The following is an 18,088-nucleotide window of genomic DNA, read 5'->3' as shown; positions in this document are numbered from 1 at the left end:
GCATGCTATACTTGTATCTCCTTTCCCTCCCCAAGACGTGGGGCACAGGAGGGTGCAACAAAGCCCCAAAGTGTGCAAGAGACAGTGGTTGCAGCAGGAAAGCCCCTAAAACATGAGGGGTGATGACCCCTTAAGCCTAGGGAGAACTTGGTTGAGAGCCTCAAAGGAGGCAGCCAAGAGACAGACTGGGAGGGGGGGAGTTGGGGGAGCACACACAGGATCAAACCATTGGTCCATCAGGATCAGTATTGCACATTTAGATGAGCAGAGGCTCTCCAGGATCTCAGACAGAGGTCTTTCACATGACTTTCATCTGGTTCTTTCAACTGGAGATCCCGGGGATTGAACCCCAGACCATCCACATATCAAGCACATGCTCAACCACTGAAAAGACATAATGCCATCATGGAAATTTAAGCAGGCTGTGGGTGAATCTACAATGGGCTTTTTATCCATAGTGACCCTGAATTAAAGAAAGACGTCAACATGCTATTTGATTTCCATTTTGATGTTAGTGCTTTAAATTTTCCATCTACAACGTCTATGATTGATCTGCGGTGACACTACCTTTCCCCCGCAATATCCAGGAGTGGATATAGCTCACCGCATTTGAGGAAACAACTCTGAGAGTCCCAGTATTAAGTATAGATCTCTGCATTTTCCTGGATTAACATGTTCCCCAGCGCCTCCCATGCTGGCGTAACAAAGCAGTGTCACTGATTGGTCAGGACATTAGTTCAAAGACTGACTAGTTCCCAGTTGCAAGACTTATTTTGTAAGACTTACAAGGCTTATTTTTGCTCTCATTTGGTGATCTGTTTTCAAGTGACTGTGCTCCAAAAGTCCACACTTCTATGAGCAGAGATTTGCCTCTTAGATTTACTTTCCCCTCCTCGTTCTCTGTGAGGCTGCTGCCTCCCCTCCAATCCCTCCCCCCCACCCTGCTCCTGAAAAAAATGAAAGATTAACAAGCAGCCTCATGCTCCTCTTGTCCCTCCCCCGGCTTGCTCTGGCTGTATTGTCGGGAGTCAAAAGGCAGGAAATAAAGCACTCTCCGGCCTTGTGCTCCTTCAATGTCGGCTGGAGCTTTACCCAACCCCCCCTCCCCAAATCAAGCAGGAAGGAGACCAAAAATTGGGACAATGCAAATGCATAAGGGCAACATGTTTAAAATCAGGAAAAAGGAAGGCTGTAGATATGGGTTTAAACTGACCAGAATTCAGCAAGATTTACAGTGGGGAAAAATGTGAGTACAGAATGTACTTGCGACTAAATTTATCCAAGTATTTATAGGGATCTCTTTCTGCCTGACCTGCCCAGGGAATATGGGGGAAAGATATGCTGCTATAACCTGTTTTTAAATAGCATTCTTGACCTTTCCATGTACAAAGGATCAATTGTAGCAACCAGCCTTTCAATGCTTGCAACCTCAGTGGTAAGGACGTTGGCCTTTAAACCTTTGTTCTGTATACTAGAAAATAATGCGTTGGTTCTGTTTCAGTCTATTGGGCTCCTGAGAGCCACTGTAGTGTAGGGCTTGGACTAGAATCTGGGAGACCTAGGTCTGAAACTGCACTCATGCCATGGAAGCACTTTGGGCTAGTCACATATTTTCAAGCCTAACCTACCACACAGGGTTGTTATTGTTGGACTAAGCATGAAATGCAGTGTGCATAATAATAAATAAAATATGAAGGGTGTCTTGTAGGGGACATTGGAGATGTATATTTAGCATAGCTAGGATAGGAATTTCCTGATGATTTTCCACTTATCTCCTCCAACGGCCTGATTGGTTCAATGGGAGACTTCCTGCTTTCTGAGCACACTTCCTCCCCGCTTGCCGCCACAACAGTAGCTGAGCAGAAGAAGAGTTGCTTTTTACTACCAGGAGTAGTACTACCAGGCATTTCACTATCAGGAGTCTCAAAGTAGCTTACAATTGCCAACCCTTCCTCTACCAAAAACAGACACCCTGTGAGGGAGGTAAGGCTGAGAGAGCCCTGATATTACTGAAGAAGAGCTGGCTCTTATCTGCTGCTTTCCTCTACCTGAAAGAGTCTCAAAACAGCTTACAAGAGAGCCCTGATATTACTGAAGAAGAGCTGGCTCTTAACTGCTGCTTTTCTCTACCTGAAAGAGTCTCAAAACAGCTTACAATCTCCTTCCCTCTCCTCTCCCCACAACAGACACCCTGTGAGGGAGGAGAGGCTGAGAGAAACCTGATATTACTGAAGAAGAAGAATTGGTTCTTATATGTCGCTTTTCTCTACTCGAAGGAGTCTCAAAGTGGCTCACATTCGCCTTCCCTTTCCGCTCCCCACAACAGACACCCTGTGAGGGAAGTGAGGCTGAAAGAGCTCTGACAAGACTGTAACTGGTCCAAGGTCACCCAGCTGGCTGCAGGTGGAGGAGTTGGGAATCAAACCCAGCTCTACAGATCAGAAGCCACCACTCTTAATCACTACACCCAGCTGGCTGCAGACAACAGCCAGCTAGATAGTGAGATCTCTGTCTCTCTCTCTCTTTCTATACATAGTTGTTTCTCCTCACAGATTAAACTGGGGCTTCACACTCTCTGCATATACAAACTCTGACAACAGTTATGAGGATCAAATGGAAGAGGGATTGTTGCTTTGTGTCTCCATGGAGGAGAAAGGCAGGGTCTAGAAGTCAACAAAGAATTCTTAACTCCCCAAGCTCTAGTGCCAGGCCAGTTACTCAGATATATGATACAGTTGAAAGTGTTTTTTTTTAAGGGCCTGCTTAGTTCTTGCCTGTCCCTGTGAACCTGTACACAATAACAGGAACATTCAGCCCACAGAAGCATGGAGCACACCAACACAGAAGGAGCGGAAAGCAACCTGGAACAAGGGCACCTGGACAGTTCCCTGGGGGGTTTAATATGCAGAAACAACACCAGTATGATTGTGGGTAGAAGAAGAAGAGCTGGTGTTTACACACCATTTTTCACTGCCCAAAGGAGCCTCATAGTGGCTTCTCACAACAGGTACCCTGTGAGATAGGTGAGGCTGAGAGAGCTCTAACATAAGGTGACCAGATTGTCCCACTTTTGGAGGGACAGATTCTGGGGGCACCTGGCAAATTGTACTTATGTTGAAATTAAAAATATATATATTACAATACTATTTTTGCATTCTATGAAATTTTTTGTTGCTGCAAATAGACCAAATTTGGCGGAGCGGGGAATCAAACCTGGCATGCCAGATTAAAAGCTCCCACTCAAACACCACACCATGCACACCTGCTCCCTCCCTTGCTCCTGCTGGGAAGAATCAATCCAGCTTTTCTCGGCCACCAATCTGTTCCAGCCAGCCTTCCCAAAGGAGTGTGCATTGCTTTACGGCATCCCAGGCTCTCTACGCTTCTGCTAATGAATATTCATCTGCTTAACAAATGTTTGCATGAAGGGGATGCCACTAATTTTATACGTATTTTGTGGTAGTTAGCGATCAACAGGTTTATGCTTTCACAAGTCCCAATAAAAATTCTCTTACCAGTTGGAAGCAAAACAGTTTAGGGCACAGTATGAATGGTATATTAGGCATACAGAAATGGAGAGGGGGGGAGTGTGAAAGAATCTCAGAAATCACATCAGAATAGCAGAGGAAATATTTACATATATTTGACAGATTTCACGCTGTTTAACAGGGTTGCACTTACCTGTAACTGTTGTTCATCGAGTGGTCTTCTGTGGGTGGCAGGCCTGTGATTCCACAGAACCCATGTGGGACTGCACAGAAGCTACGGAGATGAACTTTCTGTTTCTGTAGTGAAATTTAAAAAGTATGAAGAGCAATGTCCCCTTTCTAACAGACCTCAGACTAGAATTTGTGGGGTTTTCAGATGGACTCTCTGAAACCAACCAAGTCGTAATGCATCATTTATGACCAGGGATTAGAGGCCACTAAGCATTTGGGTGGGAACTGGATAGGGTTTTCATCTCTGGGCTGGGAAATACCTGGAGATCTGGGGAGTGGAGCCTGGGGCGGGCAGGGTATGTGGAAGGATTGGGGGAGGCAGCCATTTTCTCCAGGTGAACTGATCTCTGTTGCCTGGAGACCAGCTGTAATTCTGGGAGATCTCCAGCTACCCTCTGGAGATGGACAACTCTCGATTTGGAACAGCTAGATTAATCATTTGGTGTATTTGAACTATTTGAGTCAAACCAAGGAGAATCTCTGCTGATTCTCTCACACACATATACACGCAATTATCTCAGCTTTCCTTATCAGGGTGTTCCCAGTTGCTCATGGCAAGCACTGTCCACAGTGCCAGACACTTAAGGAACATCGTTTGGTCATAACATGTGAGCACTATGCTCGCTTCTCATTGGCCTGAGATGTACACCTAGCGAAGGCTAATCCCAGTGGTTGATCTTTACTTAATTAACTCAAGCCAGCAGCACAGAAAGCCATCCAGAGCATAAAGAAGAGTTCCCATTGTCACTAAATGGGAGTGTTTTCTTTCTAACCAAAGTGTGCAAGAAAAGACATGGCCACAAAGGGATGTAAATAGCCGTGGTGTGGATTAAAGCAAGAACCAGGCACGAAGGAAAGAGATGAATTCAGCTGCAGCCTCATTAAACTCCCCATTCTTAAATTCATGAAAACTGAAGTCACATTGCATTACCTCTCCCTCCGGTTAATTATTATATTTTTATCCCAGCCTTTCTCCGGCATTGCGTTTTCCACCCTGCCGAGCACACCAGGTCCCTTCCCAGGATTGCAGCGGGATCAGGTCAAACCACACACGCAACTAATTAATTTACAAACTAAGCCAGGTTATTAAGCACAGTTACATACCACTGTAACCATGGCAAATCATCAAAGGATGCACATACAAACACACACGACTTCGCTCACAACTGCTCTCCTGCATTAAAATAGAGGGTGTGCGTTTCCCGTAGGTAACAATGGTGCACAAGCTTGCACAAAAGTGAAAATGGAGGTCAAGGTTGCCCGTACGGAACAATAGGGAAAATGCACTCATAGAGGACAAGGTTGGGCAAGCTTGCCTATAGGGTAAAATGGAGGAAATGCTTTTCTATAGGGAAGAATGGGGCCCAGGCTTACCCATAAGGACTGGTGCACATGCTTACCCAAAGATTAAAATTGAGGACCTGCTTGTTCATAGAATCCTAGAGGTGGAAGGAGCCATACAAGCCATCTACTCCAACCCCCTGCTCAGTGCAGGGTCAGCCTAAAGCAGTGGTCCCCAACCTGCGGTCCGCGGCCCGATGCCGGGCCGCGAAGGCCAGGGCGCCGGGCTGCGGTTCCCTCTCCCCGCCCCCCCCGCAGTAAAAAACTTCCCAGGCCGCAAGCTTGCGGCCCGGGAAGTTTCTTACTGCGGGAGGGGGGGGAGAGGGAATCAGGACCGCGCCGCACATCGCGCATGCGCGGCTGGGCTGCACATGCGTGCTGTGTGGCTGAAATCGCACATGCACAGCACTTTCACGCATGTGAAAAAGGTTGGGGACCACTGGCCTAAAGCATCCAGGATAAGTATCTGACCCGCCGTTGTTTGAATTACTCTGACTGTGAAATCCCCCCCCCCCATATCTAGTTGGTATGGTTCTACATGTAGTTTGGAAGAAGGGGAATAATTTGGAACAATGGGGAACAATGGTGCACTTGCTTACCATGGGGGGGAAGAATTGTGAGTCTACGTAGTGGTCCACTATTCCACTTCAGAGTAAAACTGAGCAAGGCATCCTCAGGAATAGGGAGAATGAAACTGCCCTAGCTCTTGGGATGATTGGCTTTCTCAGAGCTTCCCCGTTTCTCAAAGCTGTTAAGTCTAACAACTGAGCCTCTGCTTTTGAAAGAAAAATCGCTCAGCTGACTCCATTGTGACTACAGCCAAAGGTCACCTGCCTCTTGAGACAAAGCCTTTGGCTTGTGGTCTGGCAACCTCTGCATAGGACAAGCCACCACAAACCACCAACCAAATTCTAAGCACATAAGTGGATAGATAAACGGATGTGTAGGTGGCTTTCAAGGGACCTTGTAAGAAACCTAACCTTGAGCTTGGACCTAAAGTTGGGATCCTGAGCCCTCACCTGGCATTTACCTGCCCCAGACTCTTAGCCAATCACAGACCAGACTTAAGGACCAATCACCGGCCTCCATTAAAGATCTTGGCAGGGGCCTCAACTGTGTATATAAGCTCCCCACTTCTGATTGTTGTTGTTCGGTATTTGTGGTTCTGTTACAGCTGTTGGTTGTTGCGTGTCCATGTCTTACCGATCCTACAGAGTTAAAACGAACCTCCAGTTTGTTCCTCACCACCTGCACCCTAAACCTATACCTGGAATCGATGATCCATAAGGTTGACTGCTGTGGGTTGGAAAGTACCTGGAGATTGGGGCGGGGGGGAGCCCCATGAGAGGGGAGTTTGGGGAGAAGGATCTCAGACTGGTGCAGTTCCATAGAGTCCACTCCCCAAAGCAACAAATCGAGCTTGGTCATCTGGAGGTAAATTGTAACAGCAGATCTCCAGGTACAGCCCGGAGTATGATAATTCTCATTATCCAGTAAATTCTCCTCTCCTTCTAGTAAAGGTAAAGGTAATGGTATCCCCTGTGCAAGCACCGAGTCATGTCTGACCCTTGGGGTGACGCCCTCTAGCGTTTTCATGGCAGACTCAATACAGGGTGGTTTGCCAGTGCCTTCCCCAGTCATTACCGTTTACCCCCCAGCAGCAAGCTGGGTACTCATTTTACCGACCTCGGAAGGATGAAGGCTGAGTCAACCTTGAGCCGGCTGCTGGGATCGAACTCCCAACCTCATGGGCAGAGCTTCAGACAGCATGTCGCTGCCTTACCACTCTGCGCCACAAGAGGCTCATCTCCTTCTAGTACATCCAAATAAATCAGAGTTGCCGTTAAACACAGGCATGGGGTCAAGAGGGTCCAATCCGAGGATCTGCCTGGGTTCTGAAAGGGCTTCAGTTTAGGGATGAACAATCTGGCTTCGTCAGCTTGGCCTCACGTCATCTGTTAAGTCAACACAGCTAGGCGGGCGAATCCCTGGCTCTTGCGAACTGTGCCGCCACGACACAGTTTGAGAGTCCTAAAATAAATAGTGCCTCGTCAGCTGAGCACGGAAATAAACATTTCCACCGCTTTTCGCACATCATCCGTCTCATTTCAGCGCTGGGTGGATTGTCAACGTTTTGAATCGCCGCCCAATTTCAATAATGCTGAATGCGTAAAACGGCGCGCAGACGAGACGTGCTTTCGACGGGAGGGCATCATTCATCATGGCTTGCGAGAGAAGGCTCCTGGAGTGGGTGCTCAGAGCTTCATGGGGGCTTGGAGGGATATCTGAACCCCAAAGACTCCTGTCTGGCTATGCTCACTGAAACGCTTCCCTCTTCTGTCAGAGGTGACTTCCCCAATGGAAACGTGATTCCCAGAAAGGGCAGTGGCAACGGGCGTCAAGTTGCAGCCCACTTAGGGTAACCTTGCGAGGTTTACCAAGCAAGAGACATTTAGGACAGGGGTAGTCAACCTGTGGTCCTCCAGATGTCCATGGACTACAATTCCCATGAGCCCCTGCCAGCATTCGCTGGCAGGGACTCATGGGAATTGTAGTCCATGGACATCTGGAGGACCACAGGTTGACTACCCCTGATTTAGGACACATATATATATCGGCCTTTGGCTCTTCAATATGGGGATACTAGTAATACCAACTGCAGTGGACACACACGGGGACAGGGCCATAAGAACTCCGCTTTCTGCTGCCACCTCTGGATCAGTCAGATCGCTGTGCCGCTATACAGCCATGCATAAAGAAATATCGCTTATGTTCTCCTGCAATAAATCCATCATAAAAACGGGAGGGGTTTTAAAACAAGCCATTTAACGCACAAAGATCCTCTGGGAAGAGCGGCTCCCCCAATAGGATCTGAAAGCCACAAACCCCTCCCTTGTCCACCTTAATAGCTGCCTTTCGGGCATTTATCAAAATAGTAAGCTGGAGGGTTTTTTTTTTTAATTTTTCTTATTTTACAAAAAACAATTTGGGGAGGAAAAACCAGAATCTGCAATAAAAGCGGTTTGTCTGTTTCCCTCCAAGTAAATATGAAGCTCTTTTGGTAAACAGGTTTGGGGGGAAAGCAATAGTCCAACAGTGCCCTCCCCTGTTCACAAAAATCATTGTCTCTCTCTCGCGCCCGAAATCCAGTGTTCTCTCCACAGATTCTTGTCTCTCCCCCCCCCATCCCCCTTCTTTCTGCAGAGAATGAAAGCAGTTTCCTGCTGACTTTGGGGACTGTTTCTTTACGGATAAGGACCTGACCTGCAAAATGTGAATATTACACATGAGCGTATTCTCCTAGTTCTCCTCCCTCCTCCAGTTACTCCCCAGATTCTGCTCCAGTAATCTCCAGGCAACTTAAGTGAACTTTGTGTCCCTTCATTCATCAAGCAGTCAGTTACTAAAGAACACAGTTGATGAATTTTCAAAGGCTTTCACAGCTGGAGTCAACTGGTTGAGGTGGGCTTCCTGGGGTAGAAGCCATCTTGTCGTGTCCTAATTCTGAAGATGATGCCGGCCACAGTTACTGGCAATACGTCTGGGCCCAAAACTACCAGACCACGGCCACACACCCCAGAAAGCCCACCACAACCTGCACATTTGATCTTGACCCCTGGCTCTGGCTGAAAAACTTACAGGCACTGGGGATTTCTATCCAGGAACTGGAAAGGGAAATGTCTGCAGACCTAATGAGGGTGCAGCATGGATTTTCCACAATATGAGGTAGTAATTGTTCATATTAATAATACAATATAAACCAAAACATTCAAAGGTTTTATACCAGGGGTAGTCAAACTGCGGCCCTCCAGCGAATGCTGGCAGGGGGCTCCTGGGAATTGTAGTCCATGGACATCTGGAGGGCCGCAGTTTGCCCACCCCTGTTTTATACAGTCATGTCTGACCCTTGGCAATTCTATAGGAAAGTTTCCGCCACGCATCTCTGTCAATTACCACTTCTTTCAGTTGGTTCATGGTCATCCCTGTGTCGGCTTTGATCATGCCGAGCCAGGGGATTCTTTGGCGACCACGTTTCTTTTTGCCACTGACCATGCCGAGCATTAATGATTTTTCTAGCAAGTCTGATCGCATGATGCATCCAAAGTAAGTGAGCTTTAGCCGTAATATCTTGCCTTCTAATGACAAAGTTGGTTTGCTCCTCTCTAAAACTACCTTGTTGGTCACTTTGGCTGTCCATGGGATTCACAGCATTTGTCTCCAACACCATAGTTTGAATGTATTCATTTTATACATAGCCTCGGTTTATGCCAGTAAAGGTACTCTGAATCTGAAGCTAGACATAGCCTCGGATAAAATCAAAGCCTGCGAACACACCAGTGCTTCAACACCCCTGACAAAAGGCGTTCCGGTGCTGCTGCCTTTGTCAATGGTCTGGCAGATATATAAGTACAGCAGACAAGAAACGTATGGATTTCTGTAATGTTAGCTCCTTTACATAGACAGTGGGCACTGTGTGGACTGTTAGTCACATGTATGGACCAGATAAAATAAATGGAGGCCTCTAAATTCTTGAAAGGCCCTGGTCAAGGCAAGCTTTAATTGTAGAAACATAAAGTTGGAAGGGATCCAACAATGCAGGAGTGCACAACTTCCTGGCTACCCATGGTGACCCCAATTTCATGCTCAAGTGATCCCTCCACCAAAAATCTCCAGAATCCAGCCTGGCCTGGAGGAAATTCACCTGCCATCCCACAGTGGCGATCAGCAATTCCCTGGGTATGCAAGGAAGGGCCACAAGACACAAACACTGGCACATCCCTTCCTGTCCCTCTACAAAAATACCTTGGATAAGGATGGGGGATCCACAGTAGGGGAGAATGCCACTGCATGTCATGGATTGTGGCGGCATCCTTGTATAGCACAGAGAGCCCAACAACTGTGCTCTGTACACCAGAAAACTCCAGCAGGCTGGCAGGGATGGGACCAGTATATTTGCACCTGCTCCTCCTCAAAGGGCAATCATTCAAAGCGCATATGACTTGAACATAGAGAGCCTGCATTTTGAACAAACGTGTCAGGCTAGCTCAAGAGTTCTCTTTTTGACACCTCACCTCGCAGCCAAAAAAGCCATTTTAAGGGTAAGCACAAATTGAAGCGGTGAAGAGGCAGGCAGGCAGAATGATGGAATTTGGATGCCCACCTGCAGGTTCCCTGCCCCGAGAACTTTTCAAAGTGTGTTTGGACTAGCGTGGAAAGCACAGCAAGCAGGCTGACTCTTCCTCTCCCCACCGTGCTTTCTCCAGGTGGCTTTTTCAGGGGAACCCAAGCTGCCATGATGCATGTTGAGGTGTAACTTCTGGTTAGGCTCAAAGCCAGGCATCAGCAGAGGAAACACACACTAAACCAAAGGCAGCAGGAAGCGCAGAGCGGCTGTAAATATTAAAAGGAAGTTTTTAAAGATTATTTCTAGATTGGAACTTTGGTTACTGAGTCCGGTGTTTGTGCGCTTTGAAGCCTCCGCAGAATTGGGAAATCAAACTCCCGCTGGCCTTTTGTTTCTTTTGCCTCTGGTAGAACATCCCGCTCAAGGCCTGGCTGTGCCGCAGAGACACCCCCCCACCCCACCCCAATCACTCCACAGCTCTCCCCCGCAGCCTAATTGTTAATTCATGAGACTACCAAGCGACTGGGATGCCACCTGATTTAACTAACTCCCTATATTTCCACCCCCACCAAATACCTACACTGCTGTGCTTTGATCAGTCTTTATTCAGCTAGCCTCCTTCAAGCGGCCACAAGAGAAAGCTCGTTTTGTTTTTCATGTTTTTTTCTTCCTAAAGAGGAGAACATTTTACTTTCAAAGTGTGTTTTCTGTAGCTTGAAGCAGGGGAAACAATGTCCCTTTAAGCACCACCTACCCCAATCTCGTCAGATCTGAGAAGCTAAGTGAAGCTGGCCCTGGTTAGTACTTAGATGGGGGGACCATCAAGGGCAGCTTGGCAGAGCTCTGGACGTCTCTTGCCTTTAAAATCCTGCAGGATGGCCATAAGTTGGCTGGAGCTTAATGGAACTTTGCACCACCAGCTGAAATTGAGAACATTTGCTGTGTCTGTCATTTCTGGGGCTGAGTGTGGCTACCCCAGCCAGCCAAACTTCAGATGGCCAAGGTACACAAAATTGGGTGCATCTTAAGGCTGAGAAAGGGGCTTTTGCAGGGTACAAAAGTAAAAAAAGAATCACCTTTAAGGAAGCCCATGTCTCTGCATGAGTCACAGTTCTGCATATGCTTCCTGAGCATAGGGATGCCAGCCTCCAGGTGAGACCTGGCGATCTCTTGGAATCCCAGTTCATCTCCAGACTACAGAGATCAGTTCCCCTGGAGGAAAGGGATGCTTTGTGGAGGATGGACTCTGTGGCATTGTACTCTAAGGTCCACATTCCCAAATCTCCAGGAATGTCCCTGCCTGGATCTGGTAACCCTATGCTCCCAGATCCCACTGGTGGCCAATGGAAACCTGGCAACCCTACCTGAGAAAGAGAAGGCAAACTAGAGATATGTAAAGAGTTTGAGTGTAGTGACACCTTCAAGACCAACGAAGTTTAATTCTGGGTAAAAACTTCTGTGTGCAGGCATCCTTCTTCAGATATCCCACAGAAAGCAATGATGAAATTAATCATGTAGCTATAAAACATATTACTTATTAAATTGGAAAATTAAAATGCCTGAAGTAAATAAATTAATTTTGTAGAGCATGTTTTGAAGATTATAATGAAGGGGAAGTTCGGGAGAAAAATCTCTTGTTCTCTATATTTGAAAGTGCATAATGTCTTTGGCTACATATGTGATTTCGATGTAGCCCCCCCTCTTCCTTTGTGTCTCTTTTATGCTATCTTTTTAAAGAAATGAAGTATAGAATGTAATTACTAAATTAAAAAAAAACTAGAGAATGACATGGCGACTTTAGCGGTATAGGGATGAATTTTTCTGGTTCTGACAGCCCCAGGAACAAAGACCGTGGGTCTGATCCCACAGATCCAATCCACTAGCAGAGCTGCTTGCTTCTGGAAGAAGGCTCATTCTGCTGGAGGAAAGCACTGCAGCTAGCAGAGTGGGCCGATGGTATCCAACCCACTTCAGTTCAAACCCAGTTTTCATTTTTCCTCTTGGCCAGATAGATAAAACAAGCACAACAAGGCTTTTAATTCCACACACAGTGGGGAATGCACTTCCAGCGTGCTTGTGTAGGGATTTTCTTCTGTGAAACAGGGAAATCTAGGTGCTTTTATTTCAATCCCAGGTTGATTCAGTCCCTGCCGTCTACACAGAATGCGATTTCCGTTTTGATTCTGGACGATTTAAATTTTCCTTCTGCAACAAGCAGGATTGATCCAGAGTGACCCTACCTTTATTGTGCGATATCTTAGAGTGCTTTTAACCCTCAATATTTTAAGAATCGGATTAAGAAAGCAGGCTGTTTTGAATCTGGGCTCTGCTCCATGGTAGAGAACCTCTGATTGGCTAAAGCTGCTCATATGACAAGCTTGCCTTAAAGGTAAGGTAACCAGATTGTCCCACTTTTGGAGGGACATCTGGGGGCACCTGGCAAATTATACCTATGTTGAAATTTAATAAAATATATTACAATACTATTTTTGCGTTCTATGAAAATTTTTGTTGCTCCATATAGACTAAATTTTAATCAAGAACCCCCACCCCCCACCCCGGTCAGTGGTGTCCCGCTTTACCAATGTTGAAATCTGGTCACCTTACTTAAAGGAGAAACCCCTAATTTCTCTCAATTTATGTCGGTCTTGGATTTTTTCTCCCTCCTCTGCCTTCTTTGATCCTCTCCCCCCCTCCAAGAAAAGAAAGAGGCTCCCGCTCTGCTTTGCTCCTCTCCCACCCCCCTTCTGAACTACCCTAACCACATGCAGAACACTTTTCTGTTTCAATGGGGGGGGGGAGGGAAGAGGAAGACCCAAGTTCAAATCGATCTGAATTCAATAGGATTGACAATGGAATAAACAAAGTAAGTGCAGACTCTGCCCTGCTTCTAAGGCACACTGAAAGTGCATTATCCAATGTGTGCAGAAGGTCCTACGAATGCCACTACTGGTTATGGATGGGAACTACAAGCCAATACAAATTCCTCCTGAATTTCGAGTTGAGTGATCCAGGGATTTCTCATGAAATAGCACCAAAGCCAATACCAGGCTTAAAATGTTACTTAGGGAAGCTACAACCAGATGGTTCTTCTGCCTGCTTCCGGCTCTTACTTCAAATTAACACTCTATGCCACACAAGTGGTCAGAAATGCACCCGTACATGATCACTGCCCTACTATGTGTGGAAGAGGGGTAATCACTTCAGAGCCACTACAGCCCTACCCTGCTGCATTTGCAAATATAAGCAGAAGAAGAGTTGGTTCTTATATGCTGTTTCTCTCTACCAGAAGTTGCCTTCCCTTTCTTCTCCCCACAACAGATACCCTGTGAGTTGGGTGAGGCTGAGAGAGCCCTGATATCACTGCTCAGTCAGAACAGTTTTATCAGTGCTGTGCTGAGCCCAAGGTCACCCAGCTGGCTGTATGTGGGGGACCGGGGAATCCAACCCAGATTGCCAGATTAGAAGTCTGTGATCCTAACCACTGCACCAAGCACTGGATGTGAACACCAGGAAGCTGAAATAGGCTGAACATATCCTTGATGGTAAATTTGAGGTTGCCACTGCATCATAGGTGAAATGAAATGAAACCCAGGAGCACCCTAAAGACTAACCGAATTTGTAGCAGGGGAGGAAATTTTGTGAGTCACTGCTTGCTTCCTCAGATACAGCTTCTAGCTATATATGAAGAAGTGAGTAGTGACACACACAAGCTCCTCCCCTCCCACAAATTTGGTTAATTCTTTAATGCAGGGGTAGTCAAACTGCGGCCTTCCAGATGTGCATGGACTACAATTCCCATGAGCCCCTGGCAGCAAATGCAATTCCCTCTTGGGAATTGTAGTCCATGGACATCTGGAGGACCACAGGTTGACTACCCCTGGTCTAAGGGACAAGCAGTGCAGAAGCCACTCTTGACAAGATCAAACTCAGGGGCTCATGGGAATTGTAGTCCATGCACATCTGGAGGGCCGCAGTTTGACTACCCCTGCTTTAAGGTGTTAGTGGACCCTAGCTCTTTTCTACTGCTCTAGACAGATTGGCATGGCTACCTGTCTTGAAATGCAGTCTGTTCTCGATATAAGTTAATATAAAAACAAATATATTCAGTGCTAACTGATGCAAGTGTCTCGGGTTTTAGGTTGGGGGAGTGTGAGAAAACAGCATGGAGATATCATGGAAGTGGGTTCTTTAAGGCAGAACAACTTCAAAAGCATGAGAACTACTCCTATGAAATGTTCATAGATGATATTGATGTTATGGGACAGCTTAGGTAGGAAAATAAAGAAAAATTACCTCTGAATCTGGAAGTAATAATCACAGAAACTAGAATGATAGAATCATAGTAGCACCTTTAAGACCAACAAAGATTTATTCGGGGTGTGAGCTTTTGAGTGCAAGCACTCTTTGTCAGACTTGCACTTGAAAGCTCATGTCCTGAATAAATCTTTGTTGGTCTTAAAGGTGCTACTGGACTCTGATTCTATTGTGCTACTTCAGACCACTAGAAACTAAAATGGCACAAGAAAGAAGTTGCAAGCCAGGTTGATATCTTTGGTTCCTTTCCTGGCCATTTTCATGAAATACTCTGTGGGCTCTCTTCTGCAAAGACTTGAGCATCCTCCTTTATTGCAGCTATGTTCTCTGACAATTTTCTGAGCGGCCTGACATAGTGTGTCTCTTGGAATTTATTTGGGTCTAAGTCCTCTACTATGGGAGTTCCTGGTGCTTAGGATATGAGTCTGGAGGGGGATTTCAGAGTCGTGAAGTTCAGAAATTAACCCTTGAGAGGTAGGGACGGGATTTTTGTTTGTTTATTAATATATTGTGGGGCCATGTCTCAGTAACAGGGCCCCTGCTTTGCAAGCAGAAGACCCCAGGTTCAAGCCTCACCAACTCAAGGTCCCAGGTTCAAGCCTCTCATCAGGTGGCAGGTGATGAGAAAAATTTCTGAGCCTCAGAAAGACACTCCTGGTCTGAGTAGACAATACAGGCCTTGACAGACCAACAGTCTGACTGAGTATAAGGCAGCTTCAATGTGGTGTGCAAGAGATTGTAGATGAGAAATCACAGGCATTTAAGGGCACATTTGCAGAAGGTCCCATTATCTGGGGACATGAATGGGTGTCCTGCTCATAAAGAATGGCACAAATCATAAAAAGTACAGCCAAATCCTGCAAGCCCCTCCATTGCTAGCTTCTTCCCAAAAGAACACCAGGAAACGTGTACTATTTGGAATCATATCCTAAGACAGTGATCTTAATTGCATGACAATAATCAATAGGAAGAAGCACTTGAAGCACAACAATTGGAAGCAAGCACAGTACATCATGCCCGGGGGTTTATTATTTCCCTGTCGTTTCATTCGCTATTAGCTCAGCACCGAAGCTCAGATGCTTGAACATGCAATTGTCAATAACACTCCGTCATATATTGCTTTTTGGAATTGTCGGGTTGAGTGTCTATCTGGAGTATTCTTGTCATTCTTTTTTTTTAATGGGTTTCAAGGAGCTTATTTCAATGTTCAGGCTTTTATTTCACAACCGGGAACCTAGCTTCCAAGGCAAAAGCCTGTGAAATGACAATATGTAAAGGGCGTGGCCTCTTCCAGGGTGCTCATCTAACGACTTTTAAAAAGTGATCCTGCAAGTTCACACACAGCAGTGGGTTGCGTCAGCAGGGGCCGCTGGAGATTATGTCTTTTAACATGGGCTGTCTTTAAGATGGAAGATCACACGGCCCGCACACATTGGGTAATGCATGGGAACCTCCAGCTGCAAAGTCACATTGAAGGTGCATTATCCAACGTGTGCAAAATTAGAATATCCTCTGACTGTGGCATCCTAAGCCATTACACCATTCCAAACTCACTGACTTCAATAAGCTCAGAATGGGTGCGGCTCTGCTTAGGACTGTGCCAAGAAAGACTTTTTGTGTCTTCATTTATAACATTTCTGTCCCACCTTTTGGTCCAGTCAGGGCCACTGAGACAGCCAACCAATGAAACAGCATAATAAAAATGCATCAGAAAATCAATTTGAAACAGCAGATTAAAGGCAGGGAGGAGGAATCACTGAGGGAACACCAGACAAAACAAAACAAAACACCTGCTGGCAGAAAGTGGTTGCAGGTGACAAATATCCCTGGGAAGAGAGTTCCATAACTCTGGTGCCACAAGCAAGAAGGCATTTGCCACCCCCAGTTGCCACCTGTCTTACTGGCTCCCCTTTCTTGCTTCTGAAAACTTAAGTCTTGCACACTTCCTCCTGCAAACCAGGCAATGGGTTCTTTAATTCCACCTGGCCATTATTGATGCTTTAGGCCAAACTGGTTGCTGTGTGCAGTTAAAACACAGAACTGATTGGTGGTGGGGGAGAGAGGAGGGCAGTGATTTTAACAGCAAGGGGACTTGCTAATCGATACAGAACTCTCCATCCACCCAGGTTCACTTTCTCCTCCTCAGCCAAAGGCTGATACCAGAAACTAGCTCAGCTGGGCAAAAACCAGAGGGGCTGCAGAATGGGTTTGGTGCATGCCGCCTGCAAGTTCTTGCTATTTCCAATATAAGTGCATCCCCTACATTTGGGCCAGCTCTGTGTTTCAACATACATCCAGTTTATTTGTTGAAATCCTTAAATGGTGGGTCACAAGTGGGTCATAGGGCCAAGAGGGAGGGCTTTGAACAAGGTGAGCTGGGAGAGGCTCAATGGGAAATTTGGTGGTCTCTCTACAGTGCATGAAATGGCCATGAAATTCACTCAATGATCACCAGTGCTATGTAATGATAAATACCAGAGATAAGAAAATACATGCTTAGAGTTTGTATCTAGTGGCACCTTTAAGACCAACCAAGTTTCATTTTGGGTATGAATACAAAACCTTATACTCAGAATTAAACTTTGTTGTCCCTAAAAATTCCACCGGACTCAGATTTCGTTCTATTGCTTCAGACCAACACAGCTACCCATCTGAATCTATGTATTTATTCTGTTCAACTGATGACTTTTCTTGTTTTATATAAGGGAAGAGGAACCTAGAATCAAGTTACCTTTGCAAGGGGATTCAATTTTAAAAGGTTCACTTTTAAAAGACCTGGTTTTTCCAGTATTAAAGCCTAACTAGTCAAATAACTAAAACAATTTTTAACAATCTGATCAAAAACAGGAGCACCAACAAACACGACATCAGTTTGGTCTCAAAGCCCAGCAAAACATGGCTCACTAATGAGGCAAGGAATTAAACTTTGGAAGAACAGTTTCCTACCTTTACAAAAACGGCTGCTTTCCTTAAAGCTTCTGGGAAGTGATTCAGTGGAGGAGTTTGGCCTTCTGTAACTCATTCTTTAAAATATATGTGGCTCAGCTTCTTAGAGAAGACCAGCTAGAAAGAAGAAAGGTCTCCAGCCCAACTCTGTTTTTTTCCCCTCTGGGACAGGAAGAAATTAAGTGATTCTGAGAGAAAGCAGCTGATGTGAATTTAGAGAGTAAAACCTGGCTTTAAGTGCTTGTGAGTTTTTGCTGCAAGACAAACCTGTGAGAAACCTAGGCAGGCTTTAGGGAAAGGAAGGACTTAGGTGGGTATAACGACCCGGAGCCTACCTTCCAAAGTGGCTGTTTTCTCCAGGGCATCTGATCTCTGTTGCCTAGAGATCAGTTGTAATCCCAGATCTTCAGCCACCCCCTGGAGGTTGGCACCCCTCTCCCCACTATTACACCTTGAGGCAAGGGTCATCCCAAGCCCAGGGCTAGCAGATCCATTAGACACAGTGCCTAGCCCCCCCCCCCAAAAAAAATGTTTTAATTTCTTTAAAGATCAGATGTGGGGGAGAGAACTTTTAGGGTAAAAATATGTTTACATTTTTCTCACACATGGGGGGGGGAAACTGAAATGTTCAGGATCCATG

At 46.0% G+C, this 18,088-nt stretch overlaps 1 protein-coding gene across 2 annotated transcripts in view; it reads right to left on the bottom strand.

The window, feature by feature from the left end:
• Positions 1-17,609, bottom strand: part of GRID1 (glutamate ionotropic receptor delta type subunit 1) — a 982,837-nt gene extending 965,228 nt beyond the window's left edge. The window contains exon 1 of one of the 2 annotated variants that reach the window (XM_077350620.1): positions 17,449-17,609. In XM_077350620.1, the coding sequence (XP_077206735.1) occupies positions 17,449-17,524 (76 nt within the window). In that variant the 5' untranslated portion in view covers positions 17,525-17,609. Of the gene's footprint in view, positions 1-3,681; positions 3,786-17,448 lie in introns of those variants that run through there. The other variant, XM_077350625.1, reaches the window with a different exon arrangement.
• Positions 17,610-18,088: the final 479 nt, after the last annotated feature.

Source organism: Paroedura picta, chromosome 8 (genome assembly GCF_049243985.1).
Source record: "Paroedura picta isolate Pp20150507F chromosome 8, Ppicta_v3.0, whole genome shotgun sequence".
Taxonomy (NCBI): Eukaryota; Metazoa; Chordata; class Lepidosauria; order Squamata; family Gekkonidae; genus Paroedura; species Paroedura picta.
This window is presented reverse-complemented; position numbering and strand designations above follow the sequence as displayed.